The sequence below is a fragment of the Stomoxys calcitrans genome, chromosome 2, assembly GCF_963082655.1.
Source record: "Stomoxys calcitrans chromosome 2, idStoCalc2.1, whole genome shotgun sequence".
NCBI classification, from domain to species: domain Eukaryota; kingdom Metazoa; phylum Arthropoda; class Insecta; order Diptera; family Muscidae; genus Stomoxys; species Stomoxys calcitrans.
The window spans coordinates 99,182,060-99,208,586 of NC_081553.1; the positions used below are offsets into that span (position 1 = coordinate 99,182,060).

At 39.2% G+C, this 26,527-nt stretch overlaps 1 protein-coding gene across 2 annotated transcripts in view; it reads right to left on the bottom strand.

The window, feature by feature from the left end:
• The window catches only part of LOC106090905 (myogenic-determination protein), an 83,740-nt gene that overhangs the window by 7,396 nt on the left and 49,817 nt on the right, over positions 1-26,527 (bottom strand). The window contains exon 4 of one of the 2 annotated variants that reach the window (XM_059364146.1): positions 4,403-4,415. In XM_059364146.1, coding sequence (XP_059220129.1) covers positions 4,403-4,415 — 13 coding nt within the window. Of the gene's footprint in view, positions 1-4,330; positions 4,416-26,527 lie in introns of both variants that reach the window. The other variant, XM_013257260.2, reaches the window with a different exon arrangement.

Sequence of the window (26,527 nt, forward strand, 5' to 3'; positions counted from 1 at the left end):
CGGAGGGTCAAGCGACTGGCAAAGTAGCACCGGACCAAAATCAATCTCCCCGGGAATATCACATCTAAGTTACCATTAAAAATGAGTTTCTCCGTAGTGTTGACTTCAAATGTTCTGAACCCTGAACTTTCAGTACCGCCTGAATGTCACGAGAAGCTTAGATGGGAACTACCAGGCGCGCCCACAGGTTGCGGATAGTTCAATGCTCTATACGTAGTAGCTGCTACTGCAGTGGCGGACAATCGAGTGGAGAGGCCAGTTGGCACCGGCTGTTGCTTAAATACTGAGTGCCTATGATGCTTGATAGGACAAGGCGAATTATGGGCGCTATTAAATGACCAATGGGCATCATGTTCCCGCGGCGATCGGTCATATAGACCGGAACGAGCTTGCTCGCCTTTCAGAGCTTAACGAGGACCGCCAACTCCACATGAAAATGTGGCTACAAAAACCACGCCGAAAGAGAATAAAAACCTACCAATTTTGGTAGGAACCTACCAAAAACGACAACACTGCTCCCAAGTGTTAGAGAGTTGTCGCAAAAAAACAAGAGTGTAGAAACGTCTTTTCCGCCGCAAACAGAGAGTCGTGGGAGTAAGCGATTCGGCCAACAATGTTAGCGTGTTGTGGCATGAAGTTGCGCGATTTTTTCGCACTATAAAATTGACTTGATCGAAAACAAGTAATAACATGTATAGTTCGGCCGGTCCGAATCATGGAAATACGCCACCAAAAATTCTGCTACAAATTAACTTAGTTGACGTTTCAAACATCTGACAAATCAGGCAAAAATTGAAGCATCTAGGAACCATAGAAGACTTATCGGGAGAACGATTTATCAGGTTATTGACTACACTTAACACGGATGTTGGAAGTCATAACAAAACACTCCGTGGAAAAATGTAAGCCAAATATGATAACAATTGAGGCTTCTAGGTCCTCAAAAAGTGATATATGGGGATCGATTTATAAGGGGACTACATTAAATTCTTTATTGATATGCCCATTTTCAATCCCCAACTACCTACATCAAAAAGAAGTATATGGACCAAATTTAAAGCGGATATTTTCTTTCGTTCAACCGCTATCGTGATCTCGGCAGACAGACGGACGCATATGGCTAGATCGACTTAGAATGTCAAGACGGTCAAGAATATACATTAGGCCGGTAAGGAAGGGCAAAAGTCGGGTGGTGCCGACTTTCTACTACCCTACACCTCCTACCCTATAAGTACAATGTGGGAGTTATATCCAATTCTGAACCAATTTTGATGGACCTCGGCGGATGATTTCAGATGGGTTATTAAACAATCCGTATCAAATTTCAAACAAATACTGAATGAAATGCTGTAATAATTACTGTTGCCAAATGACAACATTAATGCAAATTACCCAAAATCCTACGAACATATATATGGGAGCTATATCTAAATCTGAACCGATTTCGAGCAAACTTTTCAGATATTGTGGTAGTCATCCAGGAAAGCGTTAGGCAAAGATTAGTCAATAAATGCGCTTGCTGTGGCTCTTGGAGTGAAAATCGGGCGATATACATATATTGGGTTGCCCAAAAAGTAATTATCGGTAATATAGTAGTAATATAGTCGGCGTTGACAAATTTTTTCAATGGCTTGTGACTCTGTAATTGCATTCTTTCTTCTGCCAGTTATCAGCTGTTACTTTTAGCTTGCTTTAGAAAAAAAGTGCGCGAAATTTTGTTTACATTTGTTTGTTTGGCGTCAATTTTAATATGGGTACCACATGTATTGAAAGAAATTCATTTAACAAACCGAATCAACGCTTGTGATATGCAGCTTAAGCGCAATGAATTTGATCCGTTTTTAAAACGAATCATAACTGGATATGAAAAATGGATTGTTTACAACAATGTTAGTCGAAAACGATCATGGTCCAAGCATGGTGAACCAGCTCAAACCACTTCAAAGGCTGATATCCACCAAAAGAAGGTTATGCTGTCTGTTTTGTGGGATTGGAAGGGTGTGGTATATTTTGAGCTGCTTCCAAGGAATCAAACGATTAATTCGGATGTTTACTGTCAACAATTGGACTAATTGAATACAGCCATCAAGGAGAAGCGACCAGAATTGGTCAATCGTAAAGGTGTCATATTCCACCAGGACAACGCTAGACCGCACACATCTTTGGTTACTCGCCAAAAACTGAGTTAGCTTAGCTGGGAACTTTTGATGCATCCACCATATAGCCCTGACCTTGCACCATCAGACTACCATTTATTTCGATCTTTGCAGAACTCCTTAAATGGTAAAACTTTCGGCAATGATGAGGCTATAAAATTGCACTTGGTTCAGTTTTTTGCAGATAAAAGCCAGAAGTTCTATGAGCGTGGAATACTAAATTTGCCAGGAAGATGGCAAAAGGTTATCGAACAAAATGGCAATTATATATTTGATTAAAGTTCATTCTAAGTTTTATTAAAAATGCATTTACTTTTAAAAAATCCGCAATTACTTTTTAGGCAACCCAATATGACAGCTAAATTTACGAGAGAATCGGTTAACAAATGAGCACTTTATTGCAATACTTCTCAAAATCGGACGAACATATGTATGGGAGCTATATCTAAATCTGAACCGATTTCGAGCAAACTTCTCAGACATTGTGCAAATGTTTGGCAAGATTGGTCAATAAATGCGCTTGCCGTGACTCTACAAGTTAAAATCGGGCGACATACATGAGAGCTATATCTAAATTGGAACCGATTTCTAAAAAATTTCACCAGTAATGTCGAGAGTCAAGAGAAAATCCTTCCTGTCAAATTTAGAGAGAAACGGTTCGCAAATGACCATTTTATTGCTAATAACTGCAAATTGGACGAACATATATATGGGAGCTATATCCAAATCTGAACCGATTTTTTCCAATTTCAATAGGCTTCGTCTCTGGGTTGAAAAACATGCCTGCACCAAATTTTAAGACTATCGGATGAAAAAGCGACCTGTACTTTGTACACAAATTAACATGGACAGACGGACATAGCTAAATCGAATCAGAAAGTGATTCTGAGTCGATCGGTATACTTATCTATGGGTCTAACTCTCCTCCTTCTGGGTGTTACAAACAAATGCACAAAGTTATAATAACCTGTACCACAGTAGTGCTGTAGGGTATAATAAAGATGTGCCAAGTTCGATCGGGCCAAATCTTGGAAACACCTATGAAATTAGTTGAACGACACATCTGTACTTTACGTACCAAATTTATACCAGCCGATTTCGAGCAAACCTTAAAGATATTGTGGAAGTCGTCGAGGAAAACGGTGTACATACAAAGTTTTGGAAAAATTGGTCAATAAATGCGCTTGCTGTGACTATAGAAGTTGAAATCGGGCGATATATATATAGAGCAATATTTAAATCTTAACCGATTTCCATGACCATGACCATTTTATTGCATTATTACTACGAATCGGCTGAACATATATATGGGAGCTATATATAAATCTGAACCGATTTCGTTCAAAACCAATTGCCTTCGTTCTTGGACCAAAAAAGGAACTTGTGCAAAATCTTACGATAATCGAACAACAAATGCGACCTGTACCATGATCACAAGAATATCAAATATTGAAAGAACAGGAAATACATTTTGAAGGCGAGAGACGCGGATTAGCATTTTATTTTAGATATATGGTTTCTTCGGAGAAACTTCTTAGAATTGTATGTAGTTAACGATTTTGTTATACGACTTTTAAAAAAAATCGACCCAACCTAATATACATATATATTTTATGGGCTCACAGACCAATATAACAAGGTGTTGAAAACGGAAAGACTAGATTGGTATGTCCCCCGATCCTAAGGCTAATTATCTGGCAATTTTTTTTTTCAATTTCCGATTTCCATTCTTGTAATTTCTTTGTAATTACTTAAGACCTTCGCCTTCCAGCCCTATAGATAAATATTTACAATATTTTGTTGTTGTTGGGCCAAAAACAATGGATATGGATTTTTTTTTTCTTGATAAGATATTAAAAGAAAATATTTTCAGCCAGAGTCTTGGCGTTAATTTAACAAAATATCTTTAATTAAACAATATTGATTTATTGAATTTCCATCCATGGTGACCGAGCGACAAATATACTCCAACACTATCACTGCCGCCACAATCACAATCACTACCACCACCAACACCACAAGTCTGGGGGGACCTCTGATTTCTTTACGATTTCATCATCCAACGCGAAATGTGTCAACAAATTCAACACAATCAATTTAAAAATCCATTAAAATCAAAGAAAAATGTTACAAATTCGATATAAATTTCAAAATGGAACAATAAATCGAAATACCTTTAAATCCGCCGGATGCTCCCTCATCGTGATCGTGATAGAAGACATTCAATCTGTGATACATATACGCACCTGTATACGAGTTCTGCAGAGTGTATGGATACCAAAAAAGACATCGAGGAGTCCGTCCGTCAGCCGCAGTGAGAAGTCATTGGGGGTTTAGGGAGTTAAGAAGAGAAAAAGAAAATAAACAAATAACTTAGTAATGCCCATTGAAATAAATTCATTTAAGTAGATTTTTATTTTTCTTATGTTTGTGATAAAAATAAAGCAATTAAGAACTAAATTTTATTTCGTTTTTTAAAGCGAGACAGCCAGAGCTACTCGCGCTTAAATGCAGCTACAACGGATGTGTATCATTTTAAATCTTATTTATGGCAGACGCCGTCGTCGACAACATCGACCACCTCATGTGTGTGGTGGAGGAAGACCAAAACGCAATGCTCCAACAATACCCCAAGCTAACCAAGACAATTATCCTTATTCATGTACAATGCAATTTAGCTTTTGCAATTTATTCTTATATCGTCTAAGCAATCTGTTATACAAAAAAATAAACACACACACACACATACACATAAAAACAATAAATAATTTGAAATTCCCCCTGATCTTTGTATGCTCAGAGGAATCAGAGGCAGCAGCAGCAACATCAACTGTACTCAAAGACAAAATCAAAATGCATTTCATATCGGTTACAAAGATTTGAACATGACAATTTAAAAAAAATAATATTTATTTGAGGGAATCTTTTATATAAAAATCAATTTGTGTTTGTTTGTCGGTTTGTTTGTATGTTTGTTTGTGTGTTTGTTTGTGTGTTTGTTTGTGTGTTCCTTTATAGACTAAAAAACGGCTGAACCGATTTTCTTGAAATTTTCACAAATGGTGCATAATGATCCCGTGGTGAAAATAGGGTACTAAATTTTTTGATACCTGAAGGGGGGCGGACCCTCCCCCTTACCCTAATTTTCAAAAACGCCAGATCTTGGTAGTGCGATTTAAGCGAACTTTTGTGTGCTCTCTTAAAGTAATCTTAAAATAAAAATTTGGTTCCAAATTTCGGATGGGGTACCTAGGGGGGCAGCCCCACCCCCAAAACCTACCAAATATATATATAGACCAATCATGACAATATGGGACTCAGCGACATGAGGCTCAACAAAGCACGAATCTGATATCAATATTCGAAAAAAAGTGTCTTTGGGGCATCCCAACCCCATAAAACCACCCAAATAGAACGTAATTGTAGACTGTTGTAATTTACGGCTCAAATAAGAGGTATTTTTGAGTAGAACACGAATCTGTATTTTCAGGGCCAAGTGGAAGCCTGAGTGGAAGCCCCATCCCCTAAAACACCCCCCAAACCGGTTTTGTTTGTCGACTATGGAAATATGGGACCGAAATGAACGGTACGTGGGAGAAGACCACAAATCTGATATCAACATTCGGGAACAACTGTCTAGGGGACACCCCTAAACTGGACATACATATTCGCCGATCATGTAAGTAGAGTACGAATTTGACTCAATAATATTGGCCAAAGGCGTCGGAAGACCGCTCTGGGGTCTTTGGGTGTGGAAAATGAGTCTAATATTCAAATTTGCTAACAAGGTCTTTGAGAGTAGAATACGAAGCAGATAATGTGTCTGAACGAAGGATCTACCCTCCAAACGGACACGTAGACTGCTTGGGAAAATATGGTAATCAAAAGAAAGGTCTTTTAGGGGAAAATACGAATCTCTTATCCAAATTTGGAAACAAGCTTAACTCCCACAAAAATCTTCAAAGGAACACGAAGGCTCTTTTTCGCAATCTTATGGTAAGCAAAAATAATGGGCGAACGCCCCACCCAAACGGACATGTTTACCGATTGGGACATTATGGGTATCAAATGAAAGGTATTTGGGAGTAGGGAACGAACAGTATTGGCCCAAGGATATCAAATGAAAAGTATTTGGGAATAGAGTACAAATAAAATTGGCCCAAGCAGTCTGGGGATCGCCTTACGGGTTTTGGGTGTGGAATATGACTCAAATATCCAAATTTTGCGAACAAGATCTTTGAGAGCAGAATCAGATAAAAGTTCCTGAGTGGAGGATCTATCCTCCAAATGGACACGTAGGAAAAATATGATAATCAAAAGAAAGGTCTTTGGGGGTAACACACGAATCTAATATCCAAAATTGGAAATAAACTCAACTCCCACAAAAATCTCTAAAGGAACACGAAGGCCCTTTTTCGCAATCTTATGGTAAGCTGAAATTATGGGGGAAAACCCCATCCAAACGGACATGTTTACCGATTGGGACATTATGGTTATCAAATGAAAGGTATTTGGGAGTAGAGTACGAACAAAACCGAACTAAAACCCGAAACCTCAAAATTGGACTTGTGGGGGACATTATGGGATTTAATGAAAAGGTCTTTTTAGGCAGACCCACCCCATTTCCGGAAATTTATCCAAACAGACCTGTAGGCCAACCGGGACATTTTGGTACTCACAAGAGAGATCTTTGGGGGTAGAATTCAAATCTTATAACGAAATTTGGGAACAAGCTCTTCTCCCAAAAAACCCCCCACCGACAAAAGGCTGCTCGGGACAAAATGAACTCGAATGAAAGGTCTTCGGGGGTAAAGTAAAATTCGGTTATTTAAAGTTCAAACCACTTGTTTGGGGGCCAAATTTTGAAGAGTCATTGCCCAAACTTAGATTAGCCACCACCAAAATTTTGGGGCCAAGTATATGCGGTACCCTAATAGAAATCCTACATGATCAAGTAGGCTAATTAGCTTTCAAAAACATAATTAAAAAATTAAATTTTGAAGCAAATTTTTTTTAAAAATATCCAATATTATTATAATTTTCCATAGAAATCAAATTTCAATAAAATGTTCTCTAGAATCAAATACCGGCATAAAAAAATAGTTTGAAAACATTTTTTGCAAAAAATCAAATTTTGACACATTTTTTCATTATCCAGATAATTGAAACGTTAAAAATACATCAATTTGGTTTTACTTATCCACAGTTTTCAGTTAAGCGTAATTCGGATAAGTGAAATTAGTTTCTAGTTAAGCGGTATAAGCATAAATGCAAGCGAATTTTCACGTCAACATACTAATGATGTATGAATAGCTAAAGTGGAGAAGGATCAATGTTCAGTAGATCTCTTCAAAAGTCAGAGATAAATATATTCGAATTTTTTTCGAATGTTTTTTCGAATTTTATTGATGACACGATTTTTTTTTTTAAATTTCAATTAATTTTCAACAGAAATAACTTTTTCATTTATACGATTTCAGTTTCGTATAAAACTTTTTTCAGTTTAGTGGTATTTTTAGTTACCCGATTTTCACTTAAGCGAATTCTTCTAAATTTTCCATTAACATTAAACTAAGGGACGGGGAATACTTCTCTCATATCAATGAGTTCAGTCCGATTAAAGTTTAAGTTCAATAATAAGGGGCCTCCGTTTAGTAGAGAAGTTTTAACATGGGAGGTTACCTCACAAATGTAGCCAGCATTAGTAACCAGAGCTGAACATTTTTCTGATATTCACGCCGGAATTTGAACCCAGGTGTTCAGCGTAACAGGCGGACATGTTAACCTCTGCACCATGGTGGCAAGCAAATGTGAATGCAAATGAATTCGCTTTTAGCGAAGGGGAAATTTTTTAGAGCTACGCAACACCTATCAAATCCAACAAGGACTTGACAACAAACACGGGCACTCTTATGGATGATCGGCACAACCACAGCTCAGTATCAACATGAAAAAAGTATGTGCCAGGCATACCCAAAATCATTGGGTGGCAACAGCACATCTAGACAACATTTCAATATTGCTGGTCTCCTACGGTTTCCTTTGGTGAGGCTTATGGTGCCCAAGTACGGATTTCACGCCAACATAGAGTAGCCAATGTTTTGCCATGACACATATCATCGGATCGAGGAGTTCGCCTTCTTCAAGCAATAGGGTCACTCGAGACGAATTCTCAAATGCCATCTTGTATGCTTACAGCTTAGAAGAAAAACTTCCTATGAACTTTTTTCCTTCTTTATAATCAAAAATTTGTGGAACACCCCATATATATATTTAAACATCTAAAGTTCTAGACATTCATACATTTGCGTGAATGCATATGCATTTGAATATCTATGTTTGTTGTGTTGTTATTGTTATTGTTAAGTTGTGGCAAAGATGCACATTTAACTAAATTATGTAGAAACAAACAAAATATTTAGTCTAATGATGAGATTAAGCCAAAATTTATGTATTTTAATTGTTGGCCAAATTAGATAAACACATCTCGCTCACCACACCGAAATGGTGGTGCATTCGGTTTGTCACAAGAACCACAAAATCACCTAAAAGCCACTCACTACCCATACGACACAGCATCCTAGAAGAGTATGCAACCCATTGCTCCCTTGGCCATATGTAAGAGTTTTTGTTTTTTCTTTTTTGCCTTTTGGGCCTCATCATTATATGGTAAACAACAGTCAAGAATTTTTTGGGCGGCATTTTTTTGGCGAAATGTGAATCCAATTAAAATTCATTGAACCGCAAACAAGATGCCAAGCAACAATTGTACAAATTGTTGTGATTGTTCTTTTCTTCTAGGGCTAAGAGTCTAGAGTAAGGCTAGTTGACTAGATAGCTGGCTGGCTGGTTGTTTGTCTGACTGCTGCTGCCACCTTTAAATGACAATTTCTATTTCCCAGTTCGCGGACTAGCCCTTCATAGACAAAGAGCATGGTGCAAAACACCTTAATGATGCATTTTGGCAATTTTCTATTTCGAATATCATAAACGGGATGAAATTGAGCAAAAAAATATGTTGCCGACCACTGACTGGTCTTCTGATGTCTTGGATGTGAACATGTAAATTTCTTATAGAATTCTTGGTAATTATATTAAAATTGTACACTTAAAAAAAATTTTAAAACAAAATTTTGAAGAAAACTAGATTTTGGTATTGAAAGCCTCCACCAAGAAACGCATGGTAAGGTACGAAGTGCCAAAATGTTACCGAAGCCTAGAATGCAGCATGCAGAGAAACCCTACAGTCAGTAGCTAATAGCTACTAGCTATGCACCAAGCGAAGTAAAGGTATCGACTGAAAATGAGAGTGGAGAAACCTCTAGTCCGCAGTACCAAGAGAGGAGCAATCCCATGGCAACAGGTTGTACGTACCGGATTGACTCGCTGGAGTCCTTCATCGGCAAAGGATTCTGCCTCAGTGTACAACGCACTGCTACAACCACAACAACAACGATGAGAGAAATGGAATGGACCAAATCGAGATGTTCCGGAGTCAGAATGACGTCCGTAAACGTTCAAACCAATAATTTTGGAAAAAGCATCCTCCCGCAGAGACTAAGAAGGAAATCTGATAAAATATACATATAGGGTGCGTAGGGCTGGAAAATAAAGTATTTCCCAGCTGTTGGTATAGTGGTGGATAGACGAGGTTACCACAGAAGAGATCCCTGATGAATATATAAAATGTATAAAATAAGTTCAGGCTACCAATAACTTGGCTGAAGAACAACAAGGCAGCAGGAGCCGATGGCTTGGCAGCTGAATTGTTTAAGACCGTGGGCGACTCGAGGTTAGCATATCCGCCTATGAGGCCGAACGCCTGGATTCAAAACCATTGTTACATTTGTAAAGCATCCGGCCATATTAAAACTTTTCTAGCAAGTGGTGTCGCTAAGTGACACCCCTAAGTGGTGGTCGGACTCGGCCTAAAAAAACTTGAATAGGAGATAATGAATTTTCATGGGAAAATATGTATGTGGGCGCTACGATGATGAGACGTATGCATCAGCGCCTCTGCGCAATATGGCTAGAAGAACGCATAACCAATTATTGGAACCTCAGCGTACTTTGTCACGTACACAAGAAAAGAGGTGAGACAATATGTGCCAATTACAGAGGAACAAGTCAGCTTTCTATCACATACAGGATACTACTAAGCACTTAATTTCCCATGATCATTCCCCCAAGAAACAGTGGATAATGATTTACAGTCTGATAAAAGTTTTAGCTTAATGATAAGGGGCCTCCTTTTTTATGCCGAGTTCGAACGGCGAGCCGCATAACGACACCACTTGGTAGAGAAGTTTCAACATGGCAAGATAGCTCACAAATGTAGCCAGCATAAGTAAGGAGACAACCACCACTGAAAATTTTTCTGATGTTCACTCCGGGAGTCGAACCCAGGCGTTCGACGTCATAGGCGAACATCTGCGCCACAGTGGCTTTCGCATATAGAGATTAAAACCTAAAGTCAACGAGCTAATTGGGCCTTATCAATGCGACTTTTGAGCTCGTAGATCTACCATAGACCGGATATTCACATTTCGTCAAATCCTGGGAATGATCTGAGGGGGACAATCGACACATGCAAACTTTTTGTCGACTGCAAAGCCGTTGTCGAGAGCCCCATACGTTCAAATTTTTCTACAAGTTGAATTTTTTGCTAGTAGCCTTCTGTTAAATTAAAATATTTTGATTTATTTGATATGGATATTTTAGCATCAACTGGTGTTACTGGTTGAGAATGGGTAAAATTTCCTAAATAATAGAAAAAAGAAAAAACAAATATCGTATGCCTCATTAATTTTTTACACTGGTCTTTTTATTTTATATCTCATTTGAAGATATTTGCATGCAATATAATTGCGGTTGTTTCTGTAATCAAATGAAGCGCAATTCATGACATATTTTTTGTTTTGGCTTCTCAATTTAATTTTAGATCTTTTGTAATGCTGCTGCGCTTTGTGAATACTCAGACGACATGACGTCAAATCATAAGGAAATTAAACATGAACGTGGACAAGAGAATTGCAACAATGATAATTCTAAGGTTTAGGATACATTGAGTTCAAACTTGTCACGGTATAATAGGGTGGTATGATTGAATGTAATGAAAAAGCTTCCAAAGTTTAAGGTGGTGCATTTATTTTTTTCTGCCCCCAAGAACAATAACAAGTAAAAGCGTGCTAAGTTCGGTCGGGCCGAATCTTATATACCCTCCATCATGGATCGCTTTTGCCAAGTTGTAATAGAAAAACACCAGTCATAGAAAAACACCACCTCCAAAATTCCAGGCAAATAGAGTAATAATTGCAACCTCCAGAGGGTCCAAAAGTCAGACTGGGAGATCGGTTTATATGGGAGGTATATCAAGTTATATACCGATTTAGACTATACTTGGAACAGTTATTGCAAGTCATACCAAATCGACATATGCAAAATTTTAACCATATTGGATAAGAATTGCGCCCTCTAGAAGCCCAAGAAGTCTAATCGGATGATCGCTTTTTATGGCGGCTATATCATGACATGGACAGATTTAGACCATACTTTACACAGATGTTGGAAGTCATACCACATCACTTCAAGCAAAATTCCGGCCAAATCGGATATGAATTGCGCCCTCTAGAGGGTCAAGAAGTCTATTCGGGAGATCGGTTTATATGGCGGCTATATCAGGTTATCGACTGATTTAGACTATACTTGGCACAGTTGTTGGAAGTCATACCGCAACACTTCATGCACAATTTCAGCCAAATCGGATAAGAATTGGGCCCTCTAGAAGCTCAAGAAGTAAAGACCCAAGGTCGGTTTATATGACAGCTATATCAAAGCATGGACACTAATAAGAAGTGTTTGTACAATGGGAATGGGGGACACCAAAACGGAACAGTACGAGGCGGATACTGAGGAAAAGTAGAAAGGAGATCAGTACGAACTTCTGCATCTAAACGGGTCACATAGCATTACAGCTGTACCTACATAAGATAGATGCGACTAGAGAGGTTGTATGCATGGCATGAGGAGGGGATGGCAAAACTTTGAAGCACTTTCAATGCCCCGCCTTTACAAGGGAAATCTCTCACCGTTTGTCACATATAATGATACAGAATTTGTTTTATATAACACCCCATATATCAATGGTGGATACCCACCACCATGGATATACATATACCCAATCTATATTTTGTCTACATCTGATGAAAATGCATCATTTATAAATTTTAGCGGTTAACTTAAGAGATCGGTTTAAATGCAGCCGCAATAAATACATTATTGTAGGATCTATATTCGTCACAGATGTAAAGAGGTCTTGTACAATTTTGCACTATGACGTTTTCTATTACATTCAAAGATATGCAAAATATGGTCCGAATCGGTTCAAAACATGATAAAGCTCCTGTTTATACTGATCTCCCGATTTTACTTCTTGAGCCTCAGAGGGCGTAATTCTTATGCGACTTGGGTGAAATTTTGCACAGCAACTGGTTCTTTAACCTCCAACATATGTGCCAAATATGGTTTATACGGTTTATATGGTCCATATAAACCGATCTCCTAATTTTACTTCTTAAGCCTCTAGAGGGCGTAATTCTTCTCCGATTTGGCTGGAATTTTGTACAGTGAAAAACTGATATAGCTCCCATATGAACGGATCTGCCAATTTTACTTCTTGAGTCCTTATTTGACGCAATTCAATTTCGATTTTGTTGAAATTTTGCACACTGGTGGTCCCAACATCCAGACCAAGTATGGCCTGAATCGGTCCATAACCCGATAAAGCTTCAATGGCATAGCAATTCTTATCTATTATCCTTTGTTTGCCTATAACAAGATACCGGACAAGGAACTTGAAATATGCGATCGATGGTGGGGGGCATATAAGATTCGGCTCGACCGAACATTGAGTTTGAGTCCAGGCGTCCGGCGTCATAGGCGAACATGCAAACCTTTGCGCCACGGTGGCATCCAAATAACGGATGAATGTTTCGTATTCTACTTTAAAGTACCTTTCGTTTGAATCCGTTTGAGGTGGTAGTTTGGGTGGAGCGGAATCCCCTGGGACTAATACCCAAATTTTTACATATAAGTTTCGTATTCTACTTCCAATTACCTTTCATTCGAAACCTGTATTGCCCAAATCGGTAAACATTTCGTTTTTGGGCGGTTTTTGGGAGTGGGGGAGGCATCCCAAAGAACTTGACATATGCGATCCATGGTGGAGGGCATGTAAGATTCGGCTGGGCCGAAGTTAACATGGGGTTTGAACCCAGGCGTCGGCGTCATAGACGAACATGCTAGCCTTTGCGCTGCGGTGGCCTCCAAATAACGGATGTATGTTTCGAATTCTACTTTCTAGTATCTACGTTTGAATCTGTTTGAGGAGGTTTTTTGGGTGGGGCGGCATCCCTGGGACTTATACCCAAATTTTTATAAATAAGTTTCGTATTCTGCTTCCAATTACCTTTCATTTGATACCTCTATTGCCCAAATCGGTAAACATGCCGTCTTTGGGTTTTTTTGGGATTGGGGCACAACCCCCACACTTTTGGTCATATTGTTATATCAAGTTCGTACTCTACTCATAAATGCATTTCATTATACCCACCACCATAGGATAGGGATATACTAATCTGGTCATTTCGTTTGTAACACCTCGAAATATTCGTTTAAGACCCCATAAAGTATATATATTCTTGATCGTCTCTACGCTCTGAGTCGTCCGCCCATCTGTCGAAATCACGATAGCGGTCGAACGCGTAAAGCTAGCAGCTTGAAATGTTGCACAGATACTTAATATTAATGGAGGTCGTTGGGGATTGCATGGGCCATATCGATTTAGAAATTTTGCACAGATACTTAATATTGATGTAGGTTGTTAGGGATTGCAAATGGCCCATATCGATTCAGATTTAGATATAGCTCCCCTATAAACCGATCTCCCGATTTGACTTCTCGAGCCTTTGAAAGCCGCAATTTTTGCCCGATTTGGCTAAAATTTCACACGTAGTGTTCTGTTATGACTTCCAACAACTGTGCCTAGTACGGTCCATATCGGTCTGTAACCTGTTATAGCTCCCATATAAACCGATCTCCCGATTTGAATTCTTGCATCCTTACAAGCCGCATTTTTCGTCCGATTTGGCTGAAATTTTGGATGCGGTATTCTGTTACGACTTCCACCAACTGTGCCAAATACAATCCAAATCAGTATTTAACCCGCCCTCCTGGCGGGTATGAGGAAATGAAGCATTGGGGAGCCAAACTCTACCATCTCCGAAAATTTCATGAAAATCGGTTCAGACGTTTTTGAGTCAATTATGAACAAACAAACAAACAAAGCGCAACACATTCATTGTTATATAATAAAATGGCAATGTTTTCGAATTATCCTATTCGAAATTCTACTAAAAGAGTTATTGACTCATTTAGAAAGATGTCAATCTAATTTCGCATTTTTGCAATTTTCCCCAAAGAAAAAATCACTCTCTGACCTCATTCATTATGGACCAGTAGTTGCCCACTCAATGTACTGTATCGGCATCATTAAGGCTATTAATCTAAAATAGCTGCTTAGTGATGCGTTTTGGAGAATTAAGAGAAAAAAAAACGAATTCCAATTTCAAAATTATCTTTATGACATAAATGCCTGCAAGTCCAGAGAATCGAATCACAAATTTTCACAACAACGTTGCATTATGAATTTTTATAGTCATCATTTTTGAATGCTGCATTCCCCAAACCCACCATAAAGCAGCGTGCCTGCTAATGTTAACGAATAGGTTTTACTTGTTAGGCCCTTAAGTTTTTTTTATTTTGCTTTTATTTGTCTCGATTGGATTTGAGCCAAAATTTAATCAAAAATTGAAGAAAATAATAAAAAACGAACCCCTACTCAAGAAAAACACTACAACTTGGGGTTGCCTAAAGAAACCAGCAATAAGAAATTACACATGAACCAAATGGAATGGATAGACGGACGAATGTATGGATGAACGTCAGCATGTTGTTTAGGTTGCATGCAGCATGTTGCATTGAATGGGAAACGACATCATGTGCAACAGTCTCACCATTTAAAACTTAAATAAATATTCAAAGTTTTATGGTAAATTAGCAAATTTGTACATTTCATAAAAATCCAAGTTGTTGCAGGGTAGCTGCTGGTGATGCTACTGCAACTACGGGCTGTCTATGCTGTTGGCTATATTCCCTAATCTGCTCAAGCATTCAAGAAAGAAATATGATTTATCTTAAAAAGTAGATTCCTTCATTTATGAGATTTCATTGAGATTTTGAGTTAAAAAAAATACCAAAATAGGAGCCATACAACTAAAACTAAATATTGGGGAAAAAAGTATCCGCAAACGAAAATCTAGAGGAAAATAATCACTGAAGCATTTAAAAGCAAGAAAAATAGTCAAATTCGTTCTAAGGAGTCCCTTGATACCCTACACCACATAGTTTGAAAACAATTCTGTTAACAAAGTTACCAAAGTCGGAGGCCTCCGTGACTGTGACGCGGGGTTAGCATGTCCGCCTATGACGCCGAACGCCTGGGTTCAAATCCCGGCGTGAACATTAACGAAATTTTCAGCGGTGGTTGTTCCCTTTCTAATGCTGGCTACATTTGTATGGTATCCTGTCATGTTAAAACTTGTCTACCATGTGGTGTCGCAGTGCAGCACGCCTTTCGGACTCGGCATAAGAAAAAGAAGGCCTCTTATCATTGATATGAGATAAATATCTCCTGTTCCCTAATGGAATGTTCATGGGGAGTAAAGTAGTATTTACCAAAGTTAAGTTCTAATATGGCCACCGTAGCGCAGAGGTTAGCATGTCCGCCTATGACGTTGAACGCCTGGGTTCGAATTTTGGCGAGACCATCATAAATTTTCAGCGATGGTTTTCCCCTCCTAATGCTGACAACATTTGTAAGGTACTATACCATGAAAAACTTCTCTCCGAAGAGGTGTCGCACTGCGGCACGCTATAAATAGGAGGCCCCTTATCATTGAGCTTTAACATGAATCGGACTGCACTCATTGATATGTGAGAAGTTTGCCCCTGTTCCTTAGTTGAATGTTCATGGTCAAAATTTGAGTTCTAAAATTGATATTTGAAAGATGGCCGAATATTTTTCAGTCAGAAAAAAATTTAAAGATTATGAAAGAAGAGACAAAAAGAGAAAAACACGTATATCGACGTTTGAAAGTTTACATCGAAAAGTAATCAAACAAGAGGGGGAAGTTCCCCCCTTTAGGACATTTTTCTAAATATTCGATAACTTGTTATCCCTTCATTTTAGGTGTATAGTGTTTTCCTCAATATTACTGACAAGACTGCGAGCAATATTATTGTAGAACATTTTGGCGCCCAACCAACGTATTAAAGGGCTACATTTGGTCCTAAAAGGGGTATATTTGGTCCTATAGGTCCCTAAACTTAAAAACCAGAAATCAGTAAAAATGTAAAGTACATTTTAGGGTTAAAGTGTTACTTTAACCCTAAAATGACACCATTTGTCAAAAAAAAATCATTTTAGAAGGGTGATGTCGAAGACAAAAATATTCCTTACCAAATTTGCCTATAAGTCATTGCACAACTAAAATGCGTATATGTGATACATATAGTGAAAACCACGATATCAACTTTTGCAAAAAAAGCAAAATTATTTTCAACTTTTTTTGTTTGAAATTTTGTCGCACTTTTGTCGAGTTTGGGCATGAAAGTTGCTAAAACTTTGAGAGGGGACATCTTAACGCTGCACTTTGCGTCAGCGGAACGTATTGATGCCGTCAAAAAGCTCGTTGGAAGTACCCACAATCCCTGGGGCGCAAAGCTCGACCTTGTGAGAAAGACGGATATACCACAGCTTAAAAAGGCGACGGTCTCTATCAATGATGTGGACGGCGAAATCGCGACGGAACGGATGATGGAAGTCTTAAACAAACAAAACCAGATGTTAGTGGTGGAGAAATGGCAGGTTTCCACAGGAGGGAGAAGGAGGAAGGAACTCTCCTTGTGGCGGGCATTGATCAAGTCTCCGTGACAAGTTTGGCTAAGACTAAAGGCATGGCGTACTACGAGTCTATGACCGTCTTTTTCAAGATTGGGAAGACAAGGATAGCCCAATAAATTCATATCGAGCCATCAGGCGGTGCAGTGGCGGGACACTCAATATCGCCTAACGGACAGGGGACTGACGTCGAGATTATCACCGACTCTCCCAATATTGGAAAGACGAGTTTCTCGAGATTACAAAGACTAGGATGGCTAAAGATCCTAATGCTGAAACATCAGACAGTGCAGTGACAAAGAACTCAATGCCAACTAACGCACAGGGAACCGACGATAAGACCATAAACTACTCCCAAGAAGCCAATTTACTCAAGATTTGGAAGACTAGTATAGGCAAAGATTCTAATATTGGAACATTAGGCAGTGCAGGGACGGTAGACTCAACGAACTGGGACCCGATAATGGAACCATTTCCGATTTTCTTAAGATTCGGAAGATTATGATATGCAAAGATCCTAATATTAAAACATCAGGCAGTGCTGTGACGGGAAACTCAATGCAGTCTGAAGAACTGGGAGCAGGCGATGAGCCATCACCCACTCCCAAAAAGCCTATCAAGTGGAGGACAATGGCCAGCGCCGAATCTGATACGATTCTGTAATAAGTTGAAAACCAACTGGCCAAAATTCGGAAGACTACTCAGAAGAAGACTTGGGCAAGATAATTTACATTGTCCAAGCATAAAAGACGTTGACGACAATGTCAAGAGGATTACGACACCACTAGTAGAGTTTTTCGATGATGGTTGTCCTCTTCGAGAAAGGAAATCAGGCCAAAAAAGAGGAAGAGGAAGAAATACAGGGAGAAGGGAGAAAGTGGCACAGGGCATACCACTCCTTTGGATGACCACCATAAATAACCTATTACGGATACTGACTAAGGAGAGATTTGAACCCGTCTGCTATGCAGACGATATTGTAATACTTCTTAGGGATACGGATTCGAACCAGCAATGCAGAGGGGCTAAAAGAAATGTTAATCCAGAGAAGACAGAAATATGCCTGTTCACGAGGAAGACGAAGGTGGGCCAATTTGATGCGTCACATTTCCTCAATAAACCGATTTCGATATCTGATAAGATCAAATATTTAGGAGTGATCTTGGATAGGAAACTTAATTGGAAGTGTCACATTCAGGAGAGTACCGAGAAGGCTCACAGATGTTTGACACAATGTAGACGGGCCGTAGGCTCCAAATAGGGCCTTAATTCGAGGATAGTCCATTGGCTCTACAGAAGCGTGATTAGACCAATACTTTCTTACGCCTCAGTAGTTTGGTGGACTGCTATGGAGAAAAAGTGCAACATTAGGATCATACAACAAGTTCAGAGATCATGTTATCTTAGCATAGGCGGAGCGATGAGTACCACGCCCACTAAGGCGTACAACCATTGACATACAGATTAAATGTGAGTCAGCCCCTGCCGCCATAAGACTTAAGGCGATTGTAGAATGGATTGAGGATGGGAGCAGCTCATACCATGGGGGTATAATCAAGGCGACGATAGGAAACCTGGAGGGAAGGAAAGAAATTTCTGATCGAGACTTGAGGTCGAGTGCGAGGTACTGCTGCCAGCGGCACAGTCTTAGATTGACGAAACCCTAGCATTGCCGTCTGGAAGATCAAGTTATACGGATGGATCAAAGCTAGGGGGAACATACATTTTGGTAAATTTGGTATTTTTCTGAATCATTGCATGGTGTCCATAAATTCTTCACTATAAGACGATTACGCCAATGAAAGAAATGTTCCAAATTCAATTTAACTAGGGGTTTCCGAAGAAAAGGAGCTTGTATGTGTTACATATATTAGTAAAATACCAAAGAGAGTGTGGTCATTCTAAAACATGCATCGATATTTGTAATTTTTATTTTGATTCTTTTTAGGGTATTTTGCAACTTTAATTAAGACTAAGTCCCTGTTAAGTATATAAAACAGTTTTGCACAAATGAGATAAGGAACATCTTTGTCTTTGACATCATCCTCCTAAAATAAAGTTTTATTGGCGAATCTGGCACCAACTTAGAAAAAGTAACACTTTACCCTAAACTTTACATTTTTACTGATTTGAGGCTTTTATGTTAAGTTTTGGTGTATTCAGAGACTTATAGGACCAAAAATACCCCTTAAGTGAGTCGGTTGGGGGTTAAAATGTTCTAGAATAATATTGCCCGCAGACTTATCAGTAATATTGCCGAATACACTATACACCTAAAATGAAAGGATTACAAGTTATGGTGAGCGGAATATTTAGAAAAATGTCCTGAAGGGGGAACTTCCCCTCTGTTGTAAACTTCAAACCTTGTAATCATAGGTGTCAAAGCTCAGAAAGGCTCAATTTCAAAAAATCAACCACTAGACGGTTCACCCCTTAAAATAGAAATTTGTTCTGTGTTTATTCATAGGATGTTTAAGGAAATTTTTTGATGAGGATCTTTGAATAAAGGTTAAGGTTTAACTATGAAATCCACCCTACTCAGGTGTTGGTAAGCAAACCACCAAACTAGCCATTTCGGTGTATATGCTTAGTCCCATCTTTAGACGTTACAAACACTTGAACAACATTACAATACCCTCTGCATTATAGCAGTGGCATAGATGCACCATGCTTTACATAGGCACCATTCTTCATGTCCGTCCTGCCATTGTAAAACTTCGCTACATCTAAAATTGCTGTCTACAATTTCTACTCGTCCGAGGCAATTATTTTTAATGTCTTGTGGCTTTTTTAAGCAGTATTGAAAAATTAACACTCACATGTAATTTGTAAAATGGCAATGTTTTGAAAAAAAGGTGTGAATTAAGGATGATCGTTAGACGCTCTGTAAAATTGGCCATTTTTTGAGAATGGGAAAAGTGTGATTATTATAGGCAGCGGAAGTAAATGAAGATATTATGAATTCTATTGAAAACGACAGCAATATACTTCAATTTGAAAATGCGTGGGACATTTTTTTTGCAATTTAAAAAAGACAAGAAAAATGATTCGCTTTTGAATTAAGACAAAAAAGTGCAAAAACGAAAACGGGCTGAATAAACTAAAATGTTAATTAAAACAAGTTTTTTTTTTAAACTTAAATGTAAGACATGAGTGAAATAAATTATACTGACGCAAATGGTTCTTCGCTAATAGAATTGTTTGATTAATAATGTTGTAGGCGCCTACAATTTACCGGGAAATTTTTTACAACGATTTGCTTTCAGGAAGCTCTACGTGCGACAGCGAAGTGGTCTACCGAAAGTGATCTAGGCGTAAATCCGTGTAAGACACAAGTAGTTCTTTTAGGCAGGCAATACAAGTAGGGAGGGAGAAGAGAATTTTTCATTTACTGAGACCTCATAATACCTGGGTGGTGTGCTGAACAGAAAATTTAACTTCAACCAAAAAATTTTTGGAAAGGCCAAGAAAGGCAACCCTTACAGCCGCACTGATGACTACGCCATCTGATGCACTGAATTTAATGCTACAGCTACTGCCTCTGGACATTGTGGCTAGACAACTTGTAGCGACCACTGATGTGAGAATAAGGGAGCTTTATCTTTGGTCATATGGCGGCTACGGACACTGTGTTATCCTTGATACAATACCCGGTGTTCCAGGCAATGTGGATTACACATTTCCTAAGCCGCTTTTTGATAAAAAAAAAGTACTGTACCACTATACCTGAAAGAACCGATTGGAAATACGATATCCATGGTAATAGAAGTTACATAGATTTCTATACAATTGGTTCCAAACTTTGGGGTGTACTCTGGCACATATAAGACTCTTCTCTTGTTCCTGTGGTATCGCAAGCAAAAAACGTCTAAGTCAATATGATGGCAGACTACATAAACCTAACATAAGTAATATCAGGACATTTTTTAGGTTAGATTAGGTTAAAAAGAGGGCACGGACACAAATCCAGCCCAAAGTCACCGTAATACTAAAAAGTAACCTGGAAAACAAATCTTAGCCAGGAATTCCGTGATACTTACAAAATTCCGAATTATTCTCCATTTCACGTCACTAAGTTGTTCCAATTCTGGTATTGTGTCCTCACCGGTGTCTGTTAGCCGCGAAAGCTGGGCAATGTCATAGGAAATGCTCCAAGTCTCATCATCATTCCCATACGTGCTATCATATGCCGGAACTATTCTGCATAAGTGCGCTCGTAGTTCTATGTGTCCCGTTATGATCTCCTACTTATTTCCTGTCAGTAATATTGAGTTGCCCAAAAAGTAATTGCGGATTTTTTAAAAGAAAGTAAATGCATTTTTAATAAAACTTAGAATGAACTTTAAGCAAGCTAAAAGTAACAGCTGATAACTGACAGAAGAAAGAATGCAATTACAGAGTCACAAGCTGTGAAAAAATTTGTTAACGCCGACTATATGAAAAATCCGCAATTACTTTTTGGGCAACCCAATAGCTTCCTCTTCTCACGATCTGGACAGTGCTACATGCGCGTTCGTAGCCCAAGCTCTTAACTCAGACTGCTTCGCTCAGAAGGCTGTTGATTAAACATATTTATGCCCGGCAGTCCTCTGGTCTTCGCCTTACTCCGTTATGACCTGGCACCCAAACAATGCGGATCGTGCCATACTCAGAGAAGGCGTTAATGTCCTTTTTACCGTCCTGGTCACAGCTCTGATGGTCAGTTTACTGTCCGTAAAGATGCTCACACTCGACGTCCTGGCGTCAACACCATACCACCTGAAGTTCTTTAGTATTTGACCTTGTCACATATCGAAATAGCTCTATTGATGCGTCGATTGGCCCACCTTCGTCTTCCTCGTGAAAAGGCATATTTCAGTTTTCTCTGGGCTAACATCGAGACCCCTGGGTCTAGCCCAGTCGTATGCCATCGCCAAAAACCTTTCGGCACTTCAAAAAAGCTGATTGGGATCCTAACCCCTTAGAAGTATTATAACATCGTATGCATAACACATGGGTTCAAATCAGTCACTTTCTCCCTTATTTTAATGTTATGGAATGCACTTTAAGCAGTCTCTGAAGCCCTGGTTCACCCGGTACTGGTTTCAAGATTGAATCAGTGTGTAGGTGCTCACATTCATAAAAGCCTGCTCGATGTCAATGCATATCGCCAAAGTGTTTGTCTTGGCATCGAAGGGTTTTTATATTTCATACAGAACCTCTTGCAGCGTAAGCGTTATAGGGCTACAGGTCTTTGGTGTCGCATAACTTGCTATGCCGGGCTTGTGTATAAATGCCACCATGTACCTCCTGTCAGGCTTTATAAGTCCAATTCCTAGAGATGCTGAAAATAAAGGCCAGATGGGGTGCCCGATAGTCCGCCCTCTTCTGTAGTAACGGATGACTTAAATTGTTTGAAGCTCCTCAAGTCTTCATTTATCATAAATTCTGTAATTATAAGCATTCGTCCAATTTAACGATGTTTTTTGGGGGTGGGGTGGTCCCTTAAACACTTGTTCCCACAATTGGATATCAGATACGTTCTCTAATCTTAAATACCTTTCATTTGAGTCCCATATTGTAGTGATTGGTCAATTTATATACTTGGTAGGTTTTGGGGGTGAGGCGGCCTCTTTGCACCCAATCCAAAATTTGGATACCAAATTTTTGTTTTTATGTTCCTAAAAGAAAGCACATCAAATTTCGCTTAAATCGCAACACCCATCTCCGAGATCTGGCATATCTGAAAATGAGGGTAACTGGGAGGGTCCGCCCACCCTTTAGATATCAAAAAATTTATGTAGTACCCAAGTTGCCCTCACCAGAATTAAGAGTAATTGCAGCAGCTTGCCAGACATCTCCATTACTTCACCTGGACGTCTTCTGGCCAGTCGTCGTTTCAATGGGAACGAACCACTTTCCATAATTCTCACCATTGACCCATCATCCTCTGAATGCCAGACGTATATCAATCAAAAGAATTCCGATTGGGACGGCTTCAGAGAATAAACCAATCGCCGCTTCGGTAAACTGTCCCCTCCTGCAGATCAAAGTTTTCCTGAGAAGAAATTCCAAGACATAATTAACGCAGAGCAGCTGGTCCATCGTATAAGCCAGAAAAGGTTCAATTTCCCGGTGCAGTCGAGCATTATGGGTTTTATTGCTCAGATTCTGAAATCAGAGATCTGAAATCTGGATATCAACAGGGTGGTAAATGAATATAAGCGGAATTTAGGGCTAGAGCAAAAATACTGGAACTTATGCCCCCGTATTGGCAATCTGTGATCTAGGTCAATCTGTACGCCAGTAGAAGGGATGGCAAAACCTCAGTTACTTTTGGCGACGGAACAGTGATGGATCCAAATACAAATCAAATTATTGACCATCGCCAGAGTGAAGAGAGAAGAGAAAAGACCCATTTGCCAAATCCGCGATCTTTGAACTAATGAACATCCATTACAATTTGCTGTGGACTAAGGGCCCCAACGAAATCTCTACACTGATACTGAAGAATCCGCAAGTGCCGGGAATTGAGTACATAATCAAGGTCCCCAACCAGTATCTCAGCAATATCATACTTATCATTAAATTGGGAATTTAAGCGTGGAAAGGACTCAAGCAAGGAAGGATCGACGGTCCGATTTTGCTACTCTCACCAGTAGTCAAGACTCTTGAGGCACTGTTCCTCCCAAGCCTCGTGACAAAATTTGCATATGCTGAGCGCGAACATTGATACCGTAAATTACATAGCAAGGCGACTGCCATCACTGCACACATTTGCCCAGACCCAAATCATATCAGGCAGTGTTATAGGACGGTGCCGCGAGCAGACTTTTAATGCTATCACAGACTTTAAATACTGTCATCCATGCCACGATTGTTGAGGATATCACCAAATCTTCCCTGTCTGAAGCTATTTCTCGAATTCGATCTCGTTATAGGACGATTGTTGAGAATATCACCAAGTCTTCCCTGCCAAAAACTATTTCTCGAATTCGATCTCGTTATAGGACGGTGCCACGGGCAGACTTTTTATACTGTCACAGACTTTCAATACTGTTATCCCTGCCAAGATTGTTGAGGATATCACCAAATCTTCCCTGCCTGAAACTATTTCTCGAATTCGATCTCGAATTATTTGTATGGTCGCCAGTCGTATGTGAAATTTAGGGATAAGAGTGAGATTTCCCCAATGTAGGACGATATTTGCGCACTGTTTAACCACTACTTATACTCTAGTTTTATGACCATGGCTTCTGGCCCCCACGTTGATCACATCTGCCATATGTTTTATTATTGTAGTAACATCTAATATTTCTTATTAAATAATGGAGTTTTTCAAAACTCATCCATAGTATCTCATTATAGACTAACCTCCTAAGATATAGTTCATAAAAAATAATATTTAAACTAAATTCAAACACATTCGAATACTACTTCGAGCTTAAATTGATAGCCATCACAAAATGCTCTATTTCAGCCGAACAAAAATTTAATTATGCCCATCCCTTGGCTGGTTATGACCCATTAGCAGTCAAGTGGGACTACTGTGAGATTTTTTTTAAAGAAATAAAATATAAAATAATTTTTTATAGGATTATTATAAGATTTTTATATCACACGAATGCGATGAAAAACGTTTCCTAATTTTCATGGTTCTTTTATTTTTTCTTTATGTGTCGCATCTCTCTCCAAAAAGGCTTTATTCAAGGCAGGAATATGGATGGTATGATGGCAGCAGCCTGAATGTGTTTTGAATGTTCTTCGTGGAGCGACGTTAGTTCAGCTTTTCAAACATTCTGAGATGATATTTTTAATGTCGTGTTATTTTCCTGTTCAATTTGTCAAAGCGACATAAAACAAGACGATATCTTTTTCTATGTCAACGTAATTCAGAACGAACCCATTAACCCTCTCCTAGCTGCGGCGCATACCTTTGTGACGCAGGGCGTCAATGAACACACTTTGCCGGCGGCACATGTGGCCGCAGCAGCTACGACACGCTACAATAAAACATAAATGATGATGATATTTCAGTGTCATTTCCTACCCAAAAGAAAACACAACAAAACAAAAACTACCGCCTAAGCATGAGGGCAAGAACATTAGACTTTGGGGCGAGCGCGTCTATTGTAGAAGAGCAGGGACATAGTCAACAACAAAAAGAAAAATAAAGATATATATATAATGGTTGGGCATATTTTTGGCCAAACATTGCACAGTGGTAATGAAATATGATATGGAATTTGAAAATCTACTAAAAATTTCCTGTCGACATTTCTTTTCAATAGGTAATTTTAGAAGATTTTAAGTTCTTTATATTAAATTGTGTCAAAATTTTATTTCTGTAGATAATTGCCTGGTGTCCTACAGTGGCGGCGAAGAGGATACCGCAGGACCAATCCCTGACGATGGTATAGAATGTTTACCTTCTAGTTAGAATGAGCTCCAAGTAGCATTGACCTGACTGAGGTGCAACAAGGCAACAGCAGTCGATGAAGAGTCAAAATTTTATTTCTATAGAAAAATGCCTAGTATCCTACAGTAGCGGCGAAGAGTATACCGCAGAACCAATGGCAGATGATGGTATAAAATGTTTATCCCCTAGGCAGAATGAGGTCCAAGTGGCATTGACCTGACTGAGGAGCAACAAGGCAGCAGGAGTCGATGGGTTGCCCGCTAAACTATTAAGGACCGGAGGTGACACGCTGATAAAGCGTCTGCGCGATCTGGCTGGCATGCCCGATGATTGGAAACTTAGCATACTATGCCCGTTCACAAGAAAGGAGACAAGGGGAAATGTGCCCTATACAAAGGAATAAGACTCCTCCCCATAGCATACAAATCAGGAGTCGATGAGGAGTCAAAATTTTATTTCTATAGAAAATTGCCTAGTATCCTACAGTAGCGGCGAAGAGTATACCGCAGAACCAATCGGTTGCCCGCTGAACTATTTAAGGCCGGAGGTGACACGCTGATAAGGTGTATGCATTAGCTCGACTGCGAGATCTGGCTAGAAGAACGTATACCTGATGATTGGAACCTTAGCATACTATGCCGATTCACAAGAAAGGAGATAAGGGGAATTTGCCAACTACAGAGGAACAAGACTCCTCCCCATACCATACGAATTACTATCGAGCGTAATGTGTGAAAGATTAAAACCTAAAGCCAAGGAAATAATTGGTCCCCATTAGTGTGGCATTAGCCCTGGTAAATCCACCATAGTTCAGATATTTACACTGCGCCAAATCCTGGAAAAGATCCGAGAAGGACAAATCAACACCTATCATATTTTTGTTGACTACAAAGCGGCCTTCGAAAGTCCTATACGTTCAAAGTTATCTCCAGTCATGTTTGAGTTTGGCATTCC